The sequence below is a fragment of the Cygnus olor genome, unplaced genomic scaffold, assembly GCF_009769625.2.
Source record: "Cygnus olor isolate bCygOlo1 unplaced genomic scaffold, bCygOlo1.pri.v2 scaffold_141_ctg1, whole genome shotgun sequence".
Lineage (NCBI taxonomy): Eukaryota > Metazoa > Chordata > Aves > Anseriformes > Anatidae > Cygnus > Cygnus olor.
The window spans coordinates 28,975-50,876 of NW_024429105.1; the positions used below are offsets into that span (position 1 = coordinate 28,975).

The 21,902-nt window shown below is 58.9% G+C and overlaps 2 protein-coding genes across 2 annotated transcripts; one reads left to right on the top strand and one right to left on the bottom strand.

Moving 5' to 3' along the window:
- Positions 1-1,079: 1,079 nt before the first annotated feature.
- LOC121063268 (solute carrier family 12 member 5-like) lies at positions 1,080-16,560 on the top strand (the record flags this gene model as incomplete). Its single annotated transcript, XM_040543634.1, has 23 exons — positions 1,080-1,424; positions 1,837-1,932; positions 3,584-3,730; positions 4,222-4,276; positions 5,036-5,166; positions 5,751-5,974; positions 6,048-6,169; positions 6,250-6,336; positions 6,429-6,527; positions 7,089-7,146; positions 7,827-8,001; positions 8,080-8,183; positions 8,290-8,388; positions 9,224-9,343; positions 10,207-10,299; positions 10,377-10,545; positions 11,124-11,319; positions 13,365-13,519; positions 14,280-14,411; positions 14,487-14,579; positions 14,681-14,763; positions 15,419-15,552; positions 16,231-16,560. Coding segments are annotated over 23 exons (2,985 nt in total), but the record flags the coding sequence as incomplete, so codon positions are not given.
- Positions 16,561-17,465: 905 nt separating this feature from the next.
- EMC4 (ER membrane protein complex subunit 4) lies at positions 17,466-21,613 on the bottom strand. Its single transcript, XM_040543633.1, has 5 exons — positions 21,459-21,613; positions 20,479-20,578; positions 18,423-18,576; positions 18,188-18,348; positions 17,466-17,549 (listed from the first exon to the last, which is right to left on the bottom strand). The coding sequence occupies exons 1-5, from the start codon at positions 21,527-21,529 to the stop codon at positions 17,514-17,516; spliced, it is 522 nt and encodes a 173-aa protein (XP_040399567.1). The 5' UTR covers positions 21,530-21,613; the 3' UTR covers positions 17,466-17,513.
- Between the last annotated feature and the right edge of the window lie 289 nt (positions 21,614-21,902).

The window sequence follows — 21,902 nt, forward strand, 5'->3', positions numbered from 1 at the left end:
GGCTGTTTTCACTCACAGTTGGGGCGTTATCCCCCAAAACAGTTTTTTTCCCCCTCAAAATTGTGGAGTTTCCCTTTTTCCCTTCAAAGTTGAGGTGCATTTTGTCAAAATTGGTGTTTTTTCTTTCAAAATGGGCTTTTTTCAGTCAAAACTGGGTGGGCGCCCATGAATATTGGAGGTTTCTCCCCAAACTGGGGCCTTTTGCCTCAGAATTGGGGTATTTTCACTCAGAACTGGGCCTTTTCATCAAAACCTGATGTTTTTCCCTCACGTTGGGGCCTTTTTCCTCAAAAACTGACATTTTACCTCAAAACTTTGGCTTTTCCCCTCCAAACTGGACCCTTTCCCCTCAAAAACTGACATTTTCTCCTCCAAATTGGGTCCTTTTCCCTCAAAACTGACATTTTCTTCCCAGAACTGGTGCCTTTTTCCTCAAAATACGACATTTTCTCCTAAAAACTGGGACCTTTGTCTTCAAAAACCGACATTTTCTCTCAAAGCTGGGCCTTTCTCTTGAAAAACTGACATTTTTCCCTCAAAAAAGGACATTTTCTCACAAAATGGGGCGCTTTCCCATCAAAAACTGACATTTTGCCTCAAAAACTGATATTTTCCCCTCCAAGTTGGGCGCTTTCTCCTCAAAACTGGGCATTTCCCCTCAAAAACTGACATTTTCCTCCCTAAAGTGGCGTATTTCCCTCAAAAGCTGACATTTTCTCTTTAAACTGGGCCCTTTCCCCTCAAAAACTGACATTTTCCCTCAAAACTGGGCCCTTTCTCCTCAAAAACCGACATTTTTCCCTCTAAATTGGGTCTTTTCCCTCAAAAACCGTCATTTACTCCTCCAAATTGGGTCTACTTCCCTCAGAAGTGACATTTTCCCCTCAAAACTGACATTTTTCTCACAAAACTCGTCCCTTTCCCCTCAAAAACTAACATTCCCCTCCTTTCTTCACCCTTTTTCCCAAAACCCCCCTTTTCCCCCCAAACCCTTCCCCCCCCTTTTATACCCCCCCTCCCAGGCCGCCGTGACCCCGCCCCCTCTCCGCACTGACCCCGCCCCCTGGCCCTGACCACGCCCCCCCACCGGTCGCCATGGCAGCAGCGGTGCGCTTCGTGGTGACGCCCAGCCGGGGGGGGGAGGCATCCGAGAGCAGCCCCGAGCCCCCCTCGGCCTCCAGCTCCCGCCCCCCCCCTTCCGACAGCAGCCCCAGCCCCAGCGAGGCCTCGGCCCCCCCCCGCGCCGAGCGTGGTACGGCCCGCGGGGGGTGGGCGGGGCCTGCGGGCGAGGGTCGGGGCTTGAGGGCGAGGGGGCGGGGCCTCGCTCATCGCCCGCCACCCCCGTAGGCCACGCCCCTCAGCCGCCTGGCCACGCCCCCGCCGGAGGCCACGCCCCCTGCGACCACAACCTGGCGCTGTTCGAGGTGAGCGGCCCCGCCCCCCCCTAAAATGGGTCCGGAGTGGGGTCGTGGCCCCCAGATCGGGGATTCTGAGCCCAAAATGGGGGTTTCTGACCCCAAAATGCCCCGTGACCCTATGAGACCCCCTGACCCTAAAACAGTCCCTGACCCTAAAGGACCCCCTGACCCTAAAACAGCCCCTGACCCTATAATCCCCCCCCGACCCTATAACCCCCCCCCATGACCCTATAAACCCCCCGACCCTATAACCGACCCCATAAATCCCCTATGGGGCCCAGGAGGAGCTGGCCGCCCGGCCCCTTTAACCCCATAACCCCCCGACCCTATAACCCCCCCCATGACCCCATAACCCCCCCCGTGACCCCATAACCCCCCCGACCCTATAACCGACCCTACAAACCTTATGGGGCCGCAGGAGGAGCTGGCTGCCCGGCCCCGCGTCCCGGCCCTATTACGCCGCATCGCCGCCTACAGCAGCCTGGGGCCCGACAGCGAGCTGGGGCCCGGCCCGGTGAGACCCTATAAGGGACCCTAAAAGGGGGCGACCCTATAAATGACCCTATAAAGGGTGGGGAGAAGGGACCCTATAAAGGGGAGACCCTATAAAGGGGAGACCCTATGAAGGGCATCCTAAAAAGGGAGATCCTAAAAGGAGAGATCATAAAGGAGGGACCCTAAAAGAGAAGACCCTATAAAGGGGGATCCTAAAAGGGAGACCCTATAAAGGGGGGACCCTATAAGGGGGGACCCTATAAAGGGTGGGGGGGAGGGACCCTAAGAGAGAAGATCCTAAAAGGGGACCCTAAAAGAGGAGGCCCTGTAAAGGGGATCCTAAAAGGGGGCGATCCTATAAAGGGTGGGGGACGGACCCTAAAAGGGGAGACCCTAAAAGGGGAGACCCTAAAAGGGGGAGACCCTAAAAGGGGAGGGGGGACCCTAAAACCCCATAAGGGGGGGACCCCAAACCCTATAAGGGGGACCCAGGGGATATGGGGGAAACCGAGGGGTCCTTTAGGGTTTTGGGGTCCCTTTGGCTTCTTTTTAGGGTTTTGGGGGGCCCTTTTGGGGTTTTGGGGTTCCTTTGGGGGTTTTTGGGTTCCCTTTGGGGTTTTGGGGTCCTTTTGGGGTCCTTTTGGGGTCCTCTTGGGGGTTTTCGGATCCCTTTGGGTTTTTTTGGGTTCCTTTTAGGGTTTTGGGGGCGCTTTTGGGGTTTTTGTGTTTTTGGGGGGATCCTTTTGGGGTTTTGGGGTTTTTGGGTTCCCTTTGTTTTTTTTTGGGGGGTCCCTTTTGGGTTTTTTGGGATTTTGTGGTCCCTTTGGGTTCTTTTTAGGGTTTTGGGGTCCTTTTAGGGTGATATGGGATTTTTGGGGTCCCTTTGGGTTTTGGGGGGGTTTTGGGGTCCCTTTGGGGTTTTTGGGGTCCCTTTTGGGTTATTTGGGTTTTGGGGGGTTTTGGGGTCCCTTTGGGTTCCTTTTAGGGTTTTGGGGTCCCTTTGGGGTTTTTGGGGTCCCTTTTGGGTTATTTGGGGTTGGGGGGGTTTTGGGGTCCCTTTGGGTTCCTTTTAGGGTTTTGGGGTCCCTTTGGGGTTTTTGGGGTCCCTTTTGGGTTATTTGGGGTTTGGGGGGGTTTGGGGTCCCTTTGGGTTCCTTTTAGGGTTTTGGGGTCCCTTTGGGGTTTTTGGGGTCCCTTTTGGGTTATTTGGGGTTTGGGGGGTTTTGGGGTCCCTTTGGGTTCCTTTTAGGGTTTTGGGGTCCCTTTGGGGTTTTTGGGGTCCCTTTTGGGTTATTTGGGGTTTGGGGGGTTTTGGGGTCCCTTTGGGTTCCTTTTAGGGTTTTGGGGTCCCTTTGGGGTTTTTGGGGTCCCTTTTGGGTTATTTGGGGTTTGGGGGGTTTTGGGGTCCCTTTGGGTTCCTTTTAGGGTTTTGGGGGCCCTTTGGGGTTTTTGGGGTCCCTTTTGGGTTATTTGGGGTTTGGGGGGTTTTGGGGTCCCTTTGGGTTCCTTTTAGGGTTTTGGGGGCCCTTTGGGGGTTTTGGGGTTTTCTCGGGGATCCTTTTGGGGTTTTTGGGTTCCCTTTGGGGTTTTGGGGTCCCTTTTGGGTTATTTGGGGTTTTGGGGGGGGGGTTGGGGTCCCTCTGGGGTGACGGGGCTATTTGGGGCCGCAGCGGCGGGCGCTGGGCACGCTGTGCGGGGTGGCGACGCCGTCGCTGCAGACGCTGCTGGGGCTGGTGCTGGTGCTGCGGCTGCCCTGGGCTGTGGGGTCGGGCGGCGTGCTGCAGGTCTGCGGGGTCGGCGTGCTGCTGGGCGCCTGCGTGAGTCCCTGTGGGGTTTTTGTAGGGTTTTTATAGGGTCGGGGGGGGTTCGGGGTCAAGGTGGGGCGGTATCAGGGGTTTACGCGCGGATTTGGGGAGAGAAAAGGGGGTTCTAGGGGGTTATGGGGGTGGTGTGCTGCTGGGTGCCTGCGTGAGGGTTATGGGGCCGTTATAGGGTTTGTATAGGGTCGGGGCGTTTTTGGGGTCAGGATGGGGGGATTTGGGGTCACTACGGGGGGATTTGGGGAGAGAAAAGGGGGTTCTAGGGGGTCCTGGGGTTGGTGTGCTGCTGGGTGCCTGCGTGAGGGCTATGGGGCCGTTATAGGGTTTTTATAGGGTCAGGGATTTTGGGGGGTCAGAATGGGGGGATTTGGGGGTTTTATGGGGGGATTTTGGGGGGTTTTGGGGTCTCTGGGGGGTTGTGGGGTCTCTGGGGGGTTTTGGGGTGGTTTTGGGGTGTTTTTAGGGTGCCCAGACGTGTCGCCCCGCAGGCCGTGCTCACCGCCCTGTCCCTCAGCGCCATCGCCACCAACGGGGGTGCCCCCGGTGAGTGGGGTCAGGGTCGGGGTTTGGGGGGATTTGGAGGAATTTGGGGGATTTGGGGGGGATTTGGGGGGATTTGGGGTCTTTGGGGGGTTATTGGGGTATTTCGGGTCAGGGTATTGGGGGTCTTTGTGGGGCACTTGGGGCATTTAAGGGTTATTTAGGGGGTATTTATGGGGTTTGGGGGTCTTTTGGTTTTTGGGGGGCTATTTGTGGGGTATTTGGGGTATTTTAGTGGGGTTTTGGGGTATTTGTGGGGTATTTCGTCGGTATTTGTGGGGTTTGGGGGTGTTTTCTGGGGGGTGTGGGTATTTTGGGGTTATTTGGGGTATTTTTGCGGGGTTTTGGGGTATTTGTGGGGTATTTGTGGGGTATTTGGGGTGGTCATTGGGGTTTTTACGGGGTATTTGGGGGTGTTTTGGGGGTTATTTATGGGGTTTTGGGGTATTTTTATGGGGTTTTGGGGCTCTTAGGGGGTACCTTTGTGGGGTTTTGGGGTGTTTTGGGGGTTATTTATAGGTTTTTGGGGTATCTTTGTGGGGGGTTGGGTTTTTTGGGGGGTTATTTATGGGGTTTTGGGGTCACTTTGTGGGATTTTGGGGTGTTTTTGTGGGGTTTGGGGGTATTTGGGGGTATTTTTGTGGGTTTGGGGGGTATTTTTGTGGGGTTTTGGGGTGTTTTGGTGGGGTTTTGGGGCTCTTTGGGGTATCTTTTGGGGGTTTTGGGGTATTTGGGGTCACGGGGTGTTGCGGGGTGCCGCAGGGGGCGGCCCGCTGGCGCTGCTGTGGGGGGCGCTGGGCCCCGAGGCGGGGGGCGCGGTGGGGCTCTGCGCCTTCCTGGGGGCCGCCTTCGGGGCCGCCAGCGCCGCCCTGGGCGCCGCCGAGCTGCTGCTGGTGAGCTGGCCCTTTAAGGGGCGGGGCCTGCGGGGGGACAAGCCTGGGAGGGGTGGAGGGAGGGGGCGTGGTCAAGGGGGGAAGTGGGTGGGGATTGGAGGAGGGGGTGGGGATTGGAGGGGCAGGGTTTGAAGGGAGGGGGTGTGGCCTGGTGGGGTGGGGTGGGGCGTGGGGTGGCCATCTTGGGTGTGGCCATTGGTGGGGAGCCATCGGGTGCGGCCATCTTGAGTGGGGCCACTGGGGTGACCTCCTTGGGGCAGCCATCTTGGGTGTGGCCATCTTGGGTGTGGCCATTGGGGTGACCCCCTCGAGGCAGCCGTGTTGGGTGTGGCCATTGTGGGAACCATCTTGGGTGTGGCCATCTTGGGCGTGGTCATTGGGGGAGACACCATGGGGCGGCCATCTTGGGTGTGGCCATTGGGGTGGCCCCTTGGGGCAGCCATCTTGGGTGTGGCCATCTTGGGTGTGGTCACTGGGGGAACCGTCTTGGGTGTGGCTATCCTGTGGCGGCCATCTTGGGCGTGGCCGTGGGGCGTCCCCCCAGAGCGTCCACCTTGTGCGTGGCCGCAGCCGTGTCCCCGCAGGTGTACGTGGTGCCGCAGGCGGCCATCTTACCGGGCCACGGCCGCGGGGCCCTGCTGGCCAACGGCCGCGGCTACGGCTCGGGGCTCCTGGGGCTCCTGGGGCTGGGGGCCGCCGCACCCCCTGCCGCCCGCGCCGCCCCCCTGGGCCCCGCCGGGCTCCTGCTGGCCCTGCTGGGGCTGCAGGCGGGCGCCCTCCGCGCTGCCCTGCCGGGGGCGCGCCCCACGTAAGTCCCTCCCCCTTTACCCAAGTCTATGCAAATGTATGCAGATTTATGCAAATGAGGTTATAATCCACAGGTTGTGCCTCCCGCAGCCCCCCGGCGGCCATCTCCAGCCCTGCCCCGCGCCGCGCCGCGGGGACAACAGCAGCGCCGCCCCCCTGCCGGCCGTACCGGGGCCCAGCGCCCGCCTGCTGGCCCGTGAGTCCCCCCCGGGGGGTACTGGGGGCACCCCGCAGAGCCCCCCGACCCTAAATCCGACCCTATATGCGATCCCATAGGGAACCTGTGGCCCCCGGAGCCGCCCCTCGGCGACGCCGCCGCCACCTTTGGGCTCCTGCTGGGTCTCAGCCTCCCCACTGCCTCCGGTGGGTCTGGGCCCCCCGGCAGCCCTATAAGCCCCCCCCCGACGGCCCTATAAACCTTATAGGGCCGCCATTATGCATGTGTGTCCCTATAGGGGTGCTGTGGGGCTGCAGCCACGCCGGGGAGCTGCGCGACGCCGCCCACTCCATCCCCGCCGGTAGCGTCGGGGCCGCTGTCGGCAGCGCCTTGGGGTGCATCCGGGACCCTAAATGGGAAAAGGGGGACCCCAAAATGGGAAAAGGGGACCCTAAATAGAAAAATAGGACCCCAAAATGTAAAAGGGGGACCCTAAAATGTAAAAGGGGACCCCAAAATGGGGGTGAGGGAACCTAAAATGTGGAAAGGGGGCCCTAAAATGGGGGTGGAGGGCCCCAAAATGGGGGTGGGGGGCCCTAAAAGTATGGGAGGGGGCCCTAAAATGTGAGGGGGGGACCCTAAAATGTTTGGGGGGACCCCAAAATGTGGGAGGGGGACCCTAAAACATGAGTGGGGACCCTAAAATGGGGAAGGAAGACCCTAAAGTGTGGGAAGAGGACCCCAAAATGTGGGAGGGGGACCCTAAAACATGAGTGGGGACCCTAAAATGGGGAAGGAAGACCCTAAAGTGTGGGAAGAGGACCCCAAAATGTGGGAGGGGACCCCAAAATGGGGGTGGGGGACCCTAAAAGCGTGGGGGGGACCCCTAAAGTGTCTTCGGGGGTGCGTTTTGGGGCCGGGTGCCCGTTTTTTGGGGTTTCTTTCCTTGACGGCGTAGACCTGAGCGCGGCCCTGCTGCTGGGAGCCTGCGTGGAGGGGCAGCTGCTGCGCGACAAGTGGGTGCCTGCGTGTCCCCACGGGGTCCCCAAATGTCCCCAATGTCCCCAAGGGGTCCGCAAAGTCCCCAGGGGGTCCCCGATGTCCCTATGGGGGTCCCCAAGGGGTCCCCAATGTCCCTATGGGGGTCTCCAGGGGGTCTCCGATGTCCCCAGGGAGTCCCCAATATCCCCACGGTGTCCCTCTGGATGGCCCTAATGTCCCTGTGGGTGTCCCTGATGTCCCCATGGGTGTCCCCTTTGTCCCTAAATGTCCCTTTGGGTGTCTCTATGGGTGTCCCCATGTCCCTGTGGTGTCCCCGTGGGTGTCCCCAGTGTCCCCATGGGTGTCCCCATGTCCTTATGGTGTCCCCAGGGGTCCCCTCAATGTCCTCACAGTGTCCCTGTTGTTGTCCCCATCCCTTTGGTGGCGTCCCCCCGTCCCTGCTGTGTCCCTGTAAATGTCCCCACACCCCTATATCATGTCCCCACATCCCTATATTGGCCCTATAAATGTCCCCATGTCCCTATATTGTGTCCCCGTGTCCCTGTATCGTGTCCCCAGGTCCCCACACCGTGTCCCCATGCCCCTATATCACCCCATATCCTGTCCCAATGTCCCCATACCGTGTCCCCACGCCCCCATGTCACCCCACCCCCTGTCCCCACGCCCCATATCACGTCCCCCTGTCCCCATGCAGGTTCGGCTCGTCGCTGCGGGGCCGCCCGGTGCTGGCGGCGCTGTCGTGGCCATCCCCGTGGCTGCCGCTGGCGGGGGCGCTGCTGGCGGCGGGGGGCGCGGGGCTGCAGGCGCTGGCGGGGGGCTCGCGGCTCCTGAGGGGCCTGGCCCGGGCCCGCGCCCTCCCCCTGCCCCCCGTGAGTGGCCCCTCCCCTTCCTCATGACGTCACCACCCCGGTGATGGCGTCATGATGATGTCATCGGTGATGTCACAGGCGCTGGGGCGCGGCGAGCTGTGGCCGCTGGCGGTGACGGCGGCGGTGGCGGAGCTGGGCGTGCTGCTGGGCTCCATCGACCTGGTGGCGCCCGTCCTGTCCGTGTGGGTGGCCCTGTCCCCTCCTTCTGACGTCATCGCGATGACGTCACGCCCTCTCGGTGACATCAAGCCCCCCCCCCCCCCCCATGACGTCATGACCCCTCCCCAGGTTCTCGCTCACCGCCTACCTGTGCCTCAACCTGGCCTGCGCCATGCAGGGGCTGCTGACGGCGCCCGGCTGGAACCCGCGCTGCCGCCTCTACCACTGGTGAGCCACGGCCCCAAGTGTCCCCAAAGTGTCCCCAAAATATCCCCAACGTGTCCCCCCCCAAATGTCCCCAAGGTGGCCCCAAAATATCCCCAAAGTTTCCCCAAAATATCCCCAACGTGGCCCCAAAATGTCCCCAAAGTGTCCTGAAAACGGACCCAAAGTTACTCCAAAATGTCCCCAACATGTCCACAAAGTGTCCCCAACGTGTCCCCAAAATATCCCCAAGGTGGCCTCAAAATATCCCCAACGTGTCCCCAACATATCCCCAAAACGTCCTGAGATTATACTCAAACTTACCCCAAAATGTCCCCAAGGTGTCCCCAACATGTCCTCAAAGTGTCCCCGAAGTATCCTGAACGTGTTCCCAGCGTGTCCCCAAAATGTACCCAAAGTTTCCCCAGTGTGTCCCCAAAATGTACACAAAGTATCCCCAATGTGTCCCCAGAGTGTCCCTAAAATGTCCCCAAGGTGTCCCCAACATTCCCAACGTGTCCCCAAGATGTCCCCAACATCCCCGATGTCCCCAATACGTCCCTGATGTCCCGAACGTGTCCCCAACGTGTCCCCAATGTGCCCAACATGTCCCCAACTTCCTCAACATGTCCCTGATGTCCCCAACATCCCTAATGTCCCCAACATGTCCCCAGCATCTCCGATGACCCCAACGTGTCCCCAAGGTGTCCCCAGCATCCCCAAGTTGTCCCCAATGTCCCCAAAATCGCTGATGTCCCCAAGGCGTCCCCAGAATCCCCAACGTGTCCCCAATATCCCCAACGTCCCCAACACATCCCTGATGTCCCCGATGTCCCTGATGTGTCCCCGCTGTCCCCAGGGCGGTGTCGCTGGCGGGCGCGGGGCTGTGCCTGGCCCTGATGTTCGCCACCTGCTGGTTCTACGCCCTGCCGGCACTGGGCATGGCAGGCATGGCCTACACCTACGCCGACCTCCAGGGGTGAGCCGCGTCCCCACGGGTCCCCTCGGGTCCCCTCCTGTCCCCAAGGGTCCCCACGGGTCCCATTTTGTCCCTTTTTGTGTCTAATTTTGTCCCTTTTGGGTCCCTTTTTGTCCCCTTTGGATCCCATTTCATCCCCTCAGGCTGCCATTTTGTCCCGTCAGGCCGCCATTTTGTGTCCCCTCAGGGCGCCTTTTTGTCCCATTTTGTCCCCTTTCGTCGCCTTTTTGATCCCATTTTATCCCCTTTGGGTCCTTTTCTGTCACCTTTGGGTCCCCTCCTGTCCCCCCCGGGTCCCCTCGGGTCTCCTCGGGTCCCCTTGGGTCAGGTTTTGTCCCCTTTGGGTCCCTTTTGGTCCCCTTCTGTCCCCTTCAGCCACCATTTTTTCCCCTTTGGGTCCCATTTTCTCTTCTTTTCACCCCATTTTTACTCCCTCTGGGCACCATTTCCCCCCACACCATTCCCCCTTCCCTCCCCTTCTCCCACACCAAATCCCCTATAACGCCCCCAACTCCCCCAATTCCCCCCCCAAATCCCATTATCTTCCCCCATGACCCCATTATCTCCCCCTGTAACCCCATTATTTCCCCCATAACACCCTTCTAATCCCCTAAAACCCCATTATCTCCCCACATAACCCCATTATAACCTTCTTAAAACCCCATTATTTCTCCCCATAACCCCATTATTCCCTCCCATAGCCCCATTATTTCCCCCCAAATCCCATTATTTCCCCCCAAGCCCTCTTCCAACCCCCTAAAACCCCATTATATCCCCCCAACCCCCCCCATAAGCCCCCCAATTCCCCCCCAATCCCCCTAAATCCCCCAAAACCCCATAACTAACCCCCAAATCCCCCCCAGCGCCCCCTCAGAGTGGGGCGAGGGCTTCCGCTCCCTCCCCCTGAGCGCCGCCCTGGCGGCCCTACGGCACCTGGAGCAGCGCCCGCCGCGGCGGTGAGTGGGGTCGGGCTATGGGGTGGGGTCCCCCCCGGCCCTGTACCCCGACCCTAAATCCCTTTGGGGTCCCGCAGGCCCCAGCTGCTGGTGCTGCTGAAGCTGGACGCCGAGCTGCGGGTCACCCAGCCCCAGCTGCTGGCCCTGGCCGCTCAGCTGCGGGCCGCCGGCGGGCTGACGGTGGCCGCCTCCGTGCTGCCCGGGGATGTGCTGCAGGCCAGGGAGCGCGTCAGGGCCGCCGAGCAGGTAGCGCACTGGGAAACCCCGTAAAAAGCCATAAAACCCCATAGAACCCCATAGAACCCTGTAGAACCCCGTAGAACTCCATAAAATCCCATAAAAACCCACAGAACCCCATAAAATCCCACAGAACGCCGCAAAATCCTTCAGAACCCCATAAAAACCCATAGAAACCCATTAAATTGCATAAAATCCCACAGAACCCCATTAAATCCCGTGGAACCCCACGTGGAACCCCATAGTGCCCTGTAGTGTCCTGTAGTGCCCCAGAACACCCTGTAGCCCCCCAATAATCCCCCATAGCACCCGCTAGTGACCCCATAACACCCTGTGGTGACCCCATAACACCCCCTAGCGACCCCATAACACCCTGTGGTGACCCCATAACACCCCATAGCCCCCTAACACCCCATAGCCCCCCCATAACACCCCCTAGTGACCCCATAACACCCTGTGGTGACCCCATAACACCCCATAGCCCCCCCCATAACACCCCATAGACCCCCCCATAACACCCCCTAGTGACCCCATAACCCCCCCACCGACCCCATAACGCCCCCCTATAACCCCCCCGTGCCCCACAGGCGCTGCGGGGGGCGCTGGCGGGGGCGCGCTGCGGGGGCTTCGTGCAGGTGCTGGCGGCCGGGCGGGCGCGCGAGGGGCTGGCGGCGCTGGTGCAGGGCTGCGGCCTGGGGGCCCTGCGCCCCGACACCGTGCTGCTCGGCTGGCCCCGAGGCTGGCGCCGCCGCGACGACCCCGCCGCCGCCCGCGACTTCGTGGGTACGGGGAGACGGGGGCGGGGGGAGGGTTGGGGGGGGTTATGGGGGGGTTTATGGGGGATTTGGGGGGGGGGGTTATGGGAGGTTATAGGGTGGTTATGGGGGATTTGGGGGGGTTATGGGAGGTTATAGGGTGGTTATGGGGGATTTGGGGGGGGGGTATGGGAGGTTATAGGGTGGTTATGAGGGATTTGCGGGGTTATGGGAGGTTATAGGGTGGTTATGGGGGGATTTGGGGGGTTATGGGGGGGTTTATGGGGGATTTGGGGGGGGTTATGGGAGGTTATAGGGTGGTTATGGGGGATTTGGGGGGGTTATGGGAGGTTATAGAGTGGTTATGAGGGATTTGGGGGGGTTATCGGGGGGTTTAGGGGGATTTGGGGGGGGTTATGGGAGGTTATAGGGTGGTTACGGGGGGGATATGGGGGGGTTTGGGGGGATTTGGGGGGGGTTATGAGAGGTTATAGGGTGGTTATGAGGGATTTGGGAGGGTTATGGGGGGGGTTTAGGGGGGATTTGGGGGGGTTATGGGAGGTTATAGGGTGGTTATGAGGGATTTGGGAGGGTTATGGGGGGGTTTATGGGAGATTTGGGGGGGTTTATGGGAGGTTATAGGGTGGTTATGGGGGGATTTGGGGGGTTATGGGGGGGGTTTATGGGGGATTTGGGGGGGGGGGTTATGGGAGGTTATAGGATGGTTATGAGGGATTTGGGGGGGGTTATGGGGGGGGTTTAGGGGGATTTGGGGGGGTTATGGGAGGTTATAGGGTGGTTATGAGGGATTTGGGAGGGTTATGGGGGGGTTTATGGGGGATTTGGGGGGGGGTTATGGGAGGTTATAGGGTGGTTATGGGGGATTTGGGGGGGTTATGGGAGGTTATAGGGTAGTTATGGGGGATTTGGGGGGTTATGGGAGGTTATAGGGTGGTTACGGGGGGATTTGAGGGATTTGGGGGGGGTTTATGGGGGATTTGGGAGGTTATGGGAGGTTATAGGGCGGTTATGGGGGGATTTGGGGGGTTATGGGGAGGTTTATGGGGGATTTGGGGGGGGGTTATGGGAGGTTATAGGGTGGTTATGAGGGATTTGGGGGGTTATGGGAGGTTATAGGGTGGTTACGAGGGATTTGGGGGGTTATGGGGGGGGGTTTAGGGGGATTTGAGGGGGGTTATGGGAGGTTATAGGGTGGTTATGAGGGATTTGGGGGGGTTATGGGAGGTTATAGGGTGGTTATGGGGGATTTGGGGGTGGTTATGGGAGGTTATAGGGTGGTTATGAGGGATTTGGGGGGTTATGGGGGGGTTTATGGGGGATTTGGGGGGGTTATGGGAGGTTATAGGGTGGTTATGAGGGATTTGGGAGGGTTATGGGGAGGTTTATGGGGGATTTGGGGGGGGTTATGGGAGGTTATAGGGTGGTTATGGGGGATTTGGGGGGGTTATGGGAGGTTATAGGGTGGTTACGGGGGGATTTGAGGGATTGGGGGGGGTTATGGGGGATTTGGGGGGTTATGGGGGGGTTTATGGGGGATTTGGGGGGGTTATGAGAGGTTATAGGGTGGTTATGGGGGGTTTGGGGGGGGGGTTATTGGGGGGTTATGAGGGATTTGGGGGGGGTTATAGGGTGGTTATGGGGGGATTTGGGGGGGTTATGGGGGATTTGGGGGGTTATAGGATGGTTATGGGGGGGTTATAGGGTGGTCATCTGGGGACTTGGGGGAGTTATAGGGGGTTTGGGGAGTATAATGGGGTTTTGGGGGTGGTATAACAGAGTTATGGGGGGGGCTGTAGGGGAGTTTGGGGGGGTATAATGGGGTTATGGGGGGTTTGGGGGAGGTTATGGGGGAATTGGGGGATTAAGGGGGGGTTTGGGGATGATTTGGGGGGGTTATAATGGGGTTATGGGGGATTTGGGGGAGGTTTTGGGGGAATTGGGGGATTAAGGGGGGGGGTTTGGGGGAGTTGGGAGGGTTGGCGGGAGGCTGGGGGGGTTGTGGGGGGTTATAGGGCCAGTGTCCATCCCCCACCCCCGTGTGTCCCCCCCCAGAGCTGCTGCGGGTGGCAGCGGCCGGTGGCCGGGCCCTGCTGGTGGCCAAGGGGCCGCTGGGGACCGGGGCACCGGGGGGGTCCCTGGACGTGTGGTGGGTGGTGGGCGACGGGCGGCTGCTCACCCTGCTGCCCCTGCTGCTGCGCCAGCACCCGGTGCGTGGGGTTATGGGGTCGGGGAGGCGTTGGGGTGGTTTATGGGGTTTGGGGGGGTCTTGGGGTGGGTTATGGGGGTGGTATATTGGGGGTTGGGGGGGGTTATGGGGGCTTTGGGGGTGGTATTGGGGGATATGGGGGGGGTTTGGGGGCATATGGGATGGTACATGGAGGGTTATGGGGTGGTTTATGGGGTTTTGGGGGTCTGGGGGGTGGTTTATGGCATGGTATATGGGGGGGGGGGCGTTTATGGGCTGGTATATTGGGGGTTCTGTGGGTCTGTGTGGGTTCCTATGGGTCTGTACGGATCTTTATGGGGTCTGTGTGGGTATCTATGGGGTCTATATGGTCCTTATGGGGGTCTGTGTGGATATTTATGGGGTCTATAGGGGTATTGATGGGGTCGGTGTGGGTATTTATGGGGTCGGTGTCGGTATTTTCGGGTCCGTACGAGTATTTATGGGGTCGGTGTGGGTATTTCTGGGGTCGGTGTGGGTATTTACGGGTCCGTACGGGCATTTATGGGGTCTGTAGGGGTATTTCTGGGGTCGATGTGGGTATTTATGGGGTCGGTGTGGGTATTTACGGGTCCGTACGGGCATTTATGGGGTCTGTAGGGGTGTTTCTGGGGTCGGTGTGGGTATTTCTGGGGTCGGTGTGGGTATTTACGGGTCCGTACGGGCATTTATGGGGTCTGTAGGGGTATTTATGGGGTCGATGTGGGTATTTATGGGGTCGGTGTGGGCATTCCTGGCCCCAGGCGTGGCGCGGGTGCCCGCTGCGGCTCTTCGCGGTGGCGCTGCTGGAGGACAACAGCCTGGCCCTGGGCCGCCTGCTGCAGGCCTTCGCCCAGCGCCTGCGCCTGCCGGCCCGCACCGAGGTGGTCGAGCTGGTGGGTACCCCCTTCCCCCGGGAGCGGGACGTCCGTGCTGACGTCACCGTGACGTCACTCGTGACGTCACCGCAGCACGACAGCGACGTCTCCGCCTACACGTACGAGCGCACGCTGATGATGGAGCAGCGCTCCCGCATGCTGCGCCAGATGCGCCTGGCGCGCCAGGTGACGTCACTAGCCACGCCCCCTTTTGACCACGCCCTTTGACCACGCCCCCTCATGGCCACACCCCCTTGTGACCGCGTGACGTCCTCCCCCCCCCGCAGGCCTGGCACGGCTCCGCCCCCCCCAGCGGAGGGGAGGAGGAGGAGGGGGGGGGAGGGGGCGGCCCCCGGCCGGGCCCCAGCCCGTGAGTGGTACTGGGGGGACTGGGAGGGACTGGGAGGGGACTGGGATATACTGGGAGGGGATTCTGGGGTACTGGGAAGGGATGTGAGGGAACTGGGAGGGACCGGGCGGGGATATGGGGAGATTGGGAGGGAACTGGGAGGGACTGGGATATACTGGGAGGGGCTGGGATGGACTGGGAGGGGATTCTGGGGTACTGGGAGGGACTGGGATATACTGGGAAGGGACTGGGGGGGATGGGAGGGGATTCTGGGGTACTGGGAGGGACTGGGATATACTGGGAGGGGAATGGGGGAGACTGGGTGGGACTTGGGGGGGATTAGGGGATACTGGGTGGGACTGGGAGGCACTGGGATATACTAGGAAGGTATCAGGGGCTACTGGGAAGGGACTTGGGGGGGTACTGGGACATACTGGGAGGCACTGGGACATACTGGAAGGGGACTGGGGGGTACTGGGAAGGAACTGGGGGGTACTGGGAGGCACTGGGATGGACTGGGAGGCACTGGGAGGGGCTTGGGGGGGTACTGGGAGGCACTTGGGTATACTGGGAGGGGAGTGGGACGGACTGGGACGGACTGGGCGGGTCCGGGGGGGCGTTCACGGGCCTGTACCGACCCATACTGGTCCGTACTGGTCGGTACCGGTGCCTGCAGCACCAACGTGCGGCGCATGCACGCGGCCGAGCGGCTGAACGAGGCCATGGGGCGGCGCTCGGCGGGGGCGCGCCTGGTGCTGCTCGACCTGCCGGCCCCGCCCCCCGCCTCGCCCCGCCCCCGTGACGACAACTGTATCCATGGCGACGGCGCGGCGTCCCTGGCAACGGGGGCAGGCTTCGCCGCGGCATCCCTAGCGACGGCGGCGGTGGTCGTGGCAACGGGGGCGGCGTCCTTAGCAACAGAGAGGGGAGGGGGGCGTGGTTGTCATGGAGACGGGGGCGGCGTCCCTCGCAACCCTAGCGGCGTCCCTAGCAACGGGAAGGAGGGGGCACGGTTGTCATGGAGACGTGGAGCGGCGGGAGGGAGGCGTTGCCACAGCAACAGAGGGCGGGGGAGCGTAGCCATGGCGACGGGGGAATGGGGTGAAATAGGGGAAAATTGGGCAAAAAAAGGGGGAAAAAGGGGAAGGAGGGGGGAACTGACGGAGGAATGGGGTTGAATAGGGTGAAAACAGGGAAATTAGGGCGAAAAGCGGGTACTAAAGGGGGAAATAGGGGAAAAAAATGGGGTAAAATGAGGGAAAAAGGGGAAGGATTGGGAAAATGGGGCAAAAAGTGGAGATTTCTGACAAATCTGGGGGAAAGGAGGTAGGAATGGGGCAGAATGGGCGGACCCGGGGAAAAATGGGCAGCGAGGGGGGGAAAAATGGGTTCAAACGAGGGGAAAATGGGGTTAAAGCGAGGGGAAAAAGGGGAAGGGGAAATGGGGCAAAAAGCGGCGGTTTTGGGGTTTTCCTTGACGCGCTGCAGACGTGGAGTTCCTGGAGGTGCTGACGGAGGGGCTGGGCCCCGTGCTGCTCGTGCGGGGCGGCGACTAGCCCAGTATGGACCAGTATAAACCGGTATGGACTGAGTAGGGAACCAGTGTGCACCAGTATGAACCAGTATGGAACCAGTACGGGCCCAGCATCGCAGCAAGCGGCTTCCCAGTATGGGCTGCGCTGCTCCCAGTATGGCTCCGCCACTCCCAGTCTGGGCCCGGAGCTCCCAGTACGAGCACGGCACCGCTCCCAGTACGAGCACAGCACCGCTCCCAGTGCTCCCAGTACGAGCACGGCACCAATAAACCAGTTCCTACCCCTCAGCCTCCCGGCTCCTTCTTGGGGGGTTGCACCCGGGCACCAAACACCCCAAAACGCCCCCAAACCACCCCAAAACCCCCCAAACCACCCCAAAATCCTCACAAACTACCCCAAACCATCCGAAAACCCCAGAAACCACCCCAAAAACACCCTGAAATCACCACAAACCACCCCAAAACCACCCCAGAACCCCCCAAACCATCCCCAAATCCCATAAATGACCCCAAAACCCCAGAAACTACCCCAAAACCACCCGCAACCAGCCCCAAATCCCCCCAAAACCCTACAAAGCACCCCAAAATGACTCCCAAACCACCCCAAAATAACTACAAACCACTCCCAAACCCCCCAAAACCACCCCAAAACCTTTTACCCCCCCCAAAAAGACCCCAGAAACACCACAAACGACCCCAGAACCCCACAAAGCCACCCCAAAAACCCACAAAGCCACCCCAAAAACCCTACAACCCCCCCAAAAGACCCCCAAAACCCCACAACCCCCCTGAACAACCCCAAAACCCCCCAAATGACCCCCAAAATCTCATAAACCACCCCAAAACCTCACAAAGTACCCCAAAATAACTACAAACCACCCCAAAATGACCCCCCAAACCACTCAACCCTCCCCCAAACGAACCCCCCCCCAAAAAAATCACAAACCATCTAAAAGACCCCCCAAAAAAACCCAAAACGACCCCAAAAGCTCCCAAATGACCCCAAGACCCCACAAATGACCCCAAAACCTGGCAACCACCCTGAACGACCTCAAAACCCCCCAAACGACCCCAAAACTCCCCCAAAGACCCCGGAAACCCCACAAACCACCCCAAAACCCCCCAGACGACGCCAAAACCCCACGACCCACCCAAGACCCCCCAAAACCCCAGAAACGACCCCAAAATCTCCGCCGTCACCGCCTTTATTGGTGGGGTCCCGGCGGGGCAGGGGGGGTCACAGGATGAGGCCCCCCCCGGTCACCTCCAGGCGCTGCGGGGACGGAACAGGGAGGGGGGGGTGAGACCCTTTTTTTGGGGGGGGGTTGTCCCATTTTGGGGTTCTGAACCCATTTTATGGGTTTTAGACCCATTTTGGGGTTTTAAAACCCATTTTGGGGGGATTTAACCCCTTTTTGGGGATTTCAACCCCTTTTTGGGATTTTAAAGCATTTTTTGGGGGGGTTTCAACCCATTCTGGGGGCTTTTAACCCCTTTATTTTGGGGTTTCAACCCTTTTCTGGGGGGGGGTTCAACCCCATTTTTTGCCCTTTCAACCCCGTTTTTAGGGTTTCGAACCATTCATTTTGATTTTTTAACCCCCCCCTTTTTGGGTTTTAACCCCCCCTTTTTGGGGTTTCAACCCCCTTTTTTCCCTTTTAATCCCATTTTTTGGGGTTTTAACCACATGTTTTGGGGTTTTAACCCCCCTTTTTGGGGTTTTAATCCTTTTCTTTGGGGTTTCAACCCCTTTTTTTGGGGTTTCAACCCCTTTTTTTTTGCCCCTTTGACCCCGTTTTTCGCCCTTTTAACCCCGTTTTTTTTTTTTTTTTTAAACCGCATTTTTTGTTTTTCTAACCCCGTTTTTTTTGCGCTTCCAGGCCCGTTTTTTTGGGGGTTTTGGACCCGTACCTGCGGGGGCGCGACGAAGGCGAGCCAGTCGGAGGCGTGCGTGGGCAGCAGCCCCATGGCCTGGCACTTGTAGAGGGCGAGCGCCAGCCCCAGCCCGTTGCCCACCAGGAACACCAGCCCCTGCAGCAGCCGCGCGCTCGAGCTCTCCAGCACCTTCAGGGCTGCGGGGGGGGCGGGGAACCAGTTAGGCAGGGCGACTGGGAGCGCTGGGAGCGCTGGGAGGGAGCGGGCTTACTGGTGGAGAGGGAGAGGAGGGCCTGGAGCGGGCGCCAGCCCATCATGCCCACCATCATGGCCGGGAAGATGGAGATGGTGTTGCCGGCCATGTACATGATGAAGAGGTTCATGGGGATCTGCTTGAGCGGGCCCAGCGCCACGTCCCAGCAGCGCTGCGAGAAACGGGGCGAGAAACGGGGAAAACGGTTAAAAGGGGGATGCTGGGGGAAGAAGGGGGGAAAAGGAAGAAGGGGGGGGAAGTGGAGTAAAAGGGGGGGGGGAAGTGGAGTAAAAGGGGGGGGAAGTGGAGTAAAAGGGGGGGGAAGTGGAGTAAAAGGGGGGGGAAGTGGAGTAAAAGGGGGGGGAAGTGGAGTAAAAGGGGGGGGAAGTGGAGTAAAAGGGGGGGGAAGTGGAGTAAAAGGGGGGGGAAGTGGAGTAAAAGGGGGGGGGAAGTGGAGTAAAAGGGGGGGGAAGTGGAGTAAAAGGGGGGGGAAGTGGAGTAAAAGGGGGGGGAAGTGGAGTAAAAGGGGGGGTAAAGGGGGAGACAAAGAGGAAAAAGCGGAGAAATGGGAGGAAATGGTAAAAAAGGGGGGAAATGGGGTGGAAGGGGAGGGAAATGGGGAGAAAAAGAGGGGAAAATGGAGGGAAAGGGGGTTAAAAGGGGGGTTAAAAAGGGGGTTAAAAAGGGGGTTAAAAAGGGGGTTAAAAAGGGGGTTAAAAAGGGGGTTAAAAGGGGGTTAAAAAGGGGGTTAAAAAGGGGGTTAAAAAGGGGGTTAAAAGGGGGTTAAAAAGGGGGTTAAAAAGGGGGTTAAAAAGGGGGTTAAAAAGGGGGTTAAAACGGGGGTTAAAAAGGGGGTTAAAAAGGGTGGTTAAAAAGGGGGTTAAAAAGGGGGTTAAAAGGGGGTTTAAAAGGGGGGTTAAAAGGGGGTTAAAAAGGGGGTTAAAAAGGGGGTTAAAAAGGGGGTTAAAAAGGGGGTTAAAAGGGGGTTAAAAAGGGTGTTAAAAAGGGGGTTAAAAAAGGGGGTTAAAAAGGGGGTTAAAAGGGGGGTTAAAAAGGGGGTTAAAAAGGGGGTTAAAAAGGGGGGTTAAAAAGGGGGTTAAAAAGGGGGTTAAAAAGGGGGTTAAAAAGGGGGTTAAAAAGGGGGTTAAAAAGGGGGTTAAAAAGGGGGGTTAAAAGGGGGTTTAAAAAGGGGGTTAAAAAGGGGGTTAAAAAGGGGGTTAAAAAGGGGGGTTAAAAAGGGGGTTAAAAAGGGGGTTAAAAAGGGGGTTAAAAAGGGGGTTAAAAGGGGGTTAAAAAGGGGGGTTAAAAAAGGGGTTAAAAAGGGGGTTAAAAAGGGGGTTAAAAAAGGGGGTTAAAAAGGGGGTTAAAAGGGGGTTTAAAAAGGGGGTTAAAAAGGGGGGTTAAAAAGGGGGTTAAAAAGGGGGGTTAAAAAGGGGGTTAAAAAGGGGGTTAAAAAGGGGGTTAAAAAGGGGGTAAAAAGGGGGTTAAAAAGGGGGTTAAAAAGGGGGTTTAAAAAGGGGGTTAAAAAGGGGGTTAAAAAGGGGGTTTAAAAAGGGGGTTAAAAAGGGGGTTAAAAAGGGGGTTAAAAAGGGGGGTTAAAAAGGGGGTTAAAAGGGGGTTAAAAAGGGGGTTAAAAAGGGGGTTAAAAAGGGGGTTAAAAAGGGGGTTAAAAAGGGGGTTAAAAAGGGGGGTTAAAAAGGGGGTTAAAAAGGGGGTTAAAAGGGGGTTAAAAAGGGGGTTTAAAAGGGGGTTAAAAAGGGGTTAAAAAGGGGGTTAAAAGGGGTTAAAAAGGGGGTTAAAAAGGGGGTTAAAAAGGGGGTTAAAAAGGGGGTTAAAAAGGGGGTTAAAAAGGGGGTTTAAAAAGGGGGTTAAAAAGGGGGTTAAAAAGGGGGTTTAAAAGGGGGTTAAAAAGGGGGGGGGAATGGGGAAAAAGGGGGGGGGAAGAGGTTAAAAAATGAGGAAATGGGGCAAAGGGGTTTAAAAAGGGGGAGGAAAATGAGGGAAAATGGGAAAAATGGGGGGAAATGAGGGGAAATGGGAAAATGGGGGGGGGGTGGGGGTGGCAGGGTCCCACCTTCTCGACCAGGATGCGGTCACTCTCATGCACGCCGCCCTCCCCCAGCTGCCGCTCCGAGAACCCCACGGGGCCGCGGCTCTCGGGGGCTCCGCGGGGGCTGTGGGGGGACGGGACCCCCGGGTGACCCCCAGGGCCCCCCCAAGTCCTCCCAGGACCCCCAAAAACCCCCAGGACCCCCCCCCAACCCCCCCAGGACACCTCAGGATGCCTCAGACCCCCTCAATCCCCCCAGACCTCCCCTCCTCCCCCAGGACTCTCCAAGCCCCCTCAGGAACCCCTCCCCCCCCCCCAAGACCCCCCAAAACCTCTCAAGAACCCCCCAATTCCCCCCAGCCCCCCCCCCTCAGGATCCACCAAGATTCCAGCAACCCCCCCAATTCCCCCCTAAATCCCCTCATGACCCCCCCAAAAGCCCCCCAGAACCCCCCCAGCCCCCCACCCCACCCCCCCCATTCCCCCCAAATCCCCTCAAGATGCCCCCAAAACACCTCAGAACCTCCCTGGACCCCCCCAATCCCCTCAGGACCCTCCCAAACCCCCTCATGACCCCCCCAGTTCCCCCCAGCCCACCTCACGATACCCCAGAACCTCGTCAACCTCACCAGTTCGCCCCCAAATCCCTTCAAGACCCCCCCAAATCACCATAGGATCCCCCCAGGACCCTCCCAAACGCCCTCAAGAGCCCCCCAGACCCCCTCAGGACCCCCAAAATCCCCCCCAGCCCCCCTCAGGACTGCCCAGGACCTCCCCAACCCCCCCCAGTTCCCCCCAAATCCCCTCAGAATCCCCCCAAAACACCTCAGGACCCCCTCGGACCCTCCCAATCCCCTCAGGTCCTCCCCAGAACCCCCCAAAACCCCCTTACGACCCCCCAAATCCCCTACAGCCCACCTCAGGAACCCCCGGACCTCCCCAACGGCCCCAATTCTCCCAAAATCCCCTCGAAATCGCCCCAAAAAACACCCTCAAGCCCTCACCGCCCGCCCGGGGCCGCCCCCAGCTCCAGCGCCCACTTGAAGCGCCTCGGCCGGACCGCGGCCGCCGCCATTTTGTGAGGGGCGGAAGTGGGGCGAGCCTTAAATAGACGAAATCCCTGCACGTGACGCAGGCGCGGCGGTGATTGGACGGCGGGACGCGGAAGTGCGGCCCTTAACAACGCCATAGCAACGAGAGAGAAAGGGACCTGCTGGGTCCTAAAGAGAGCCGAAAGTGATCAAAAAGTCGTTAAACGAATAAAAATTAAAACAAAAGAAAAAGACACGGAACTGTCCGAATTAATCCCAAAGGCTCAAAAAGTCATAATTAGGGTTGCCGCTGATAGTCTGTGGGGAGAGAGAAAGGGCCACCCTAAAAAAAAAGAAAAAAGAAACTAAAAAAAGGACGGTGCCTCTTACCCCCACCAAAAGGCTCCCCAAGGGAGT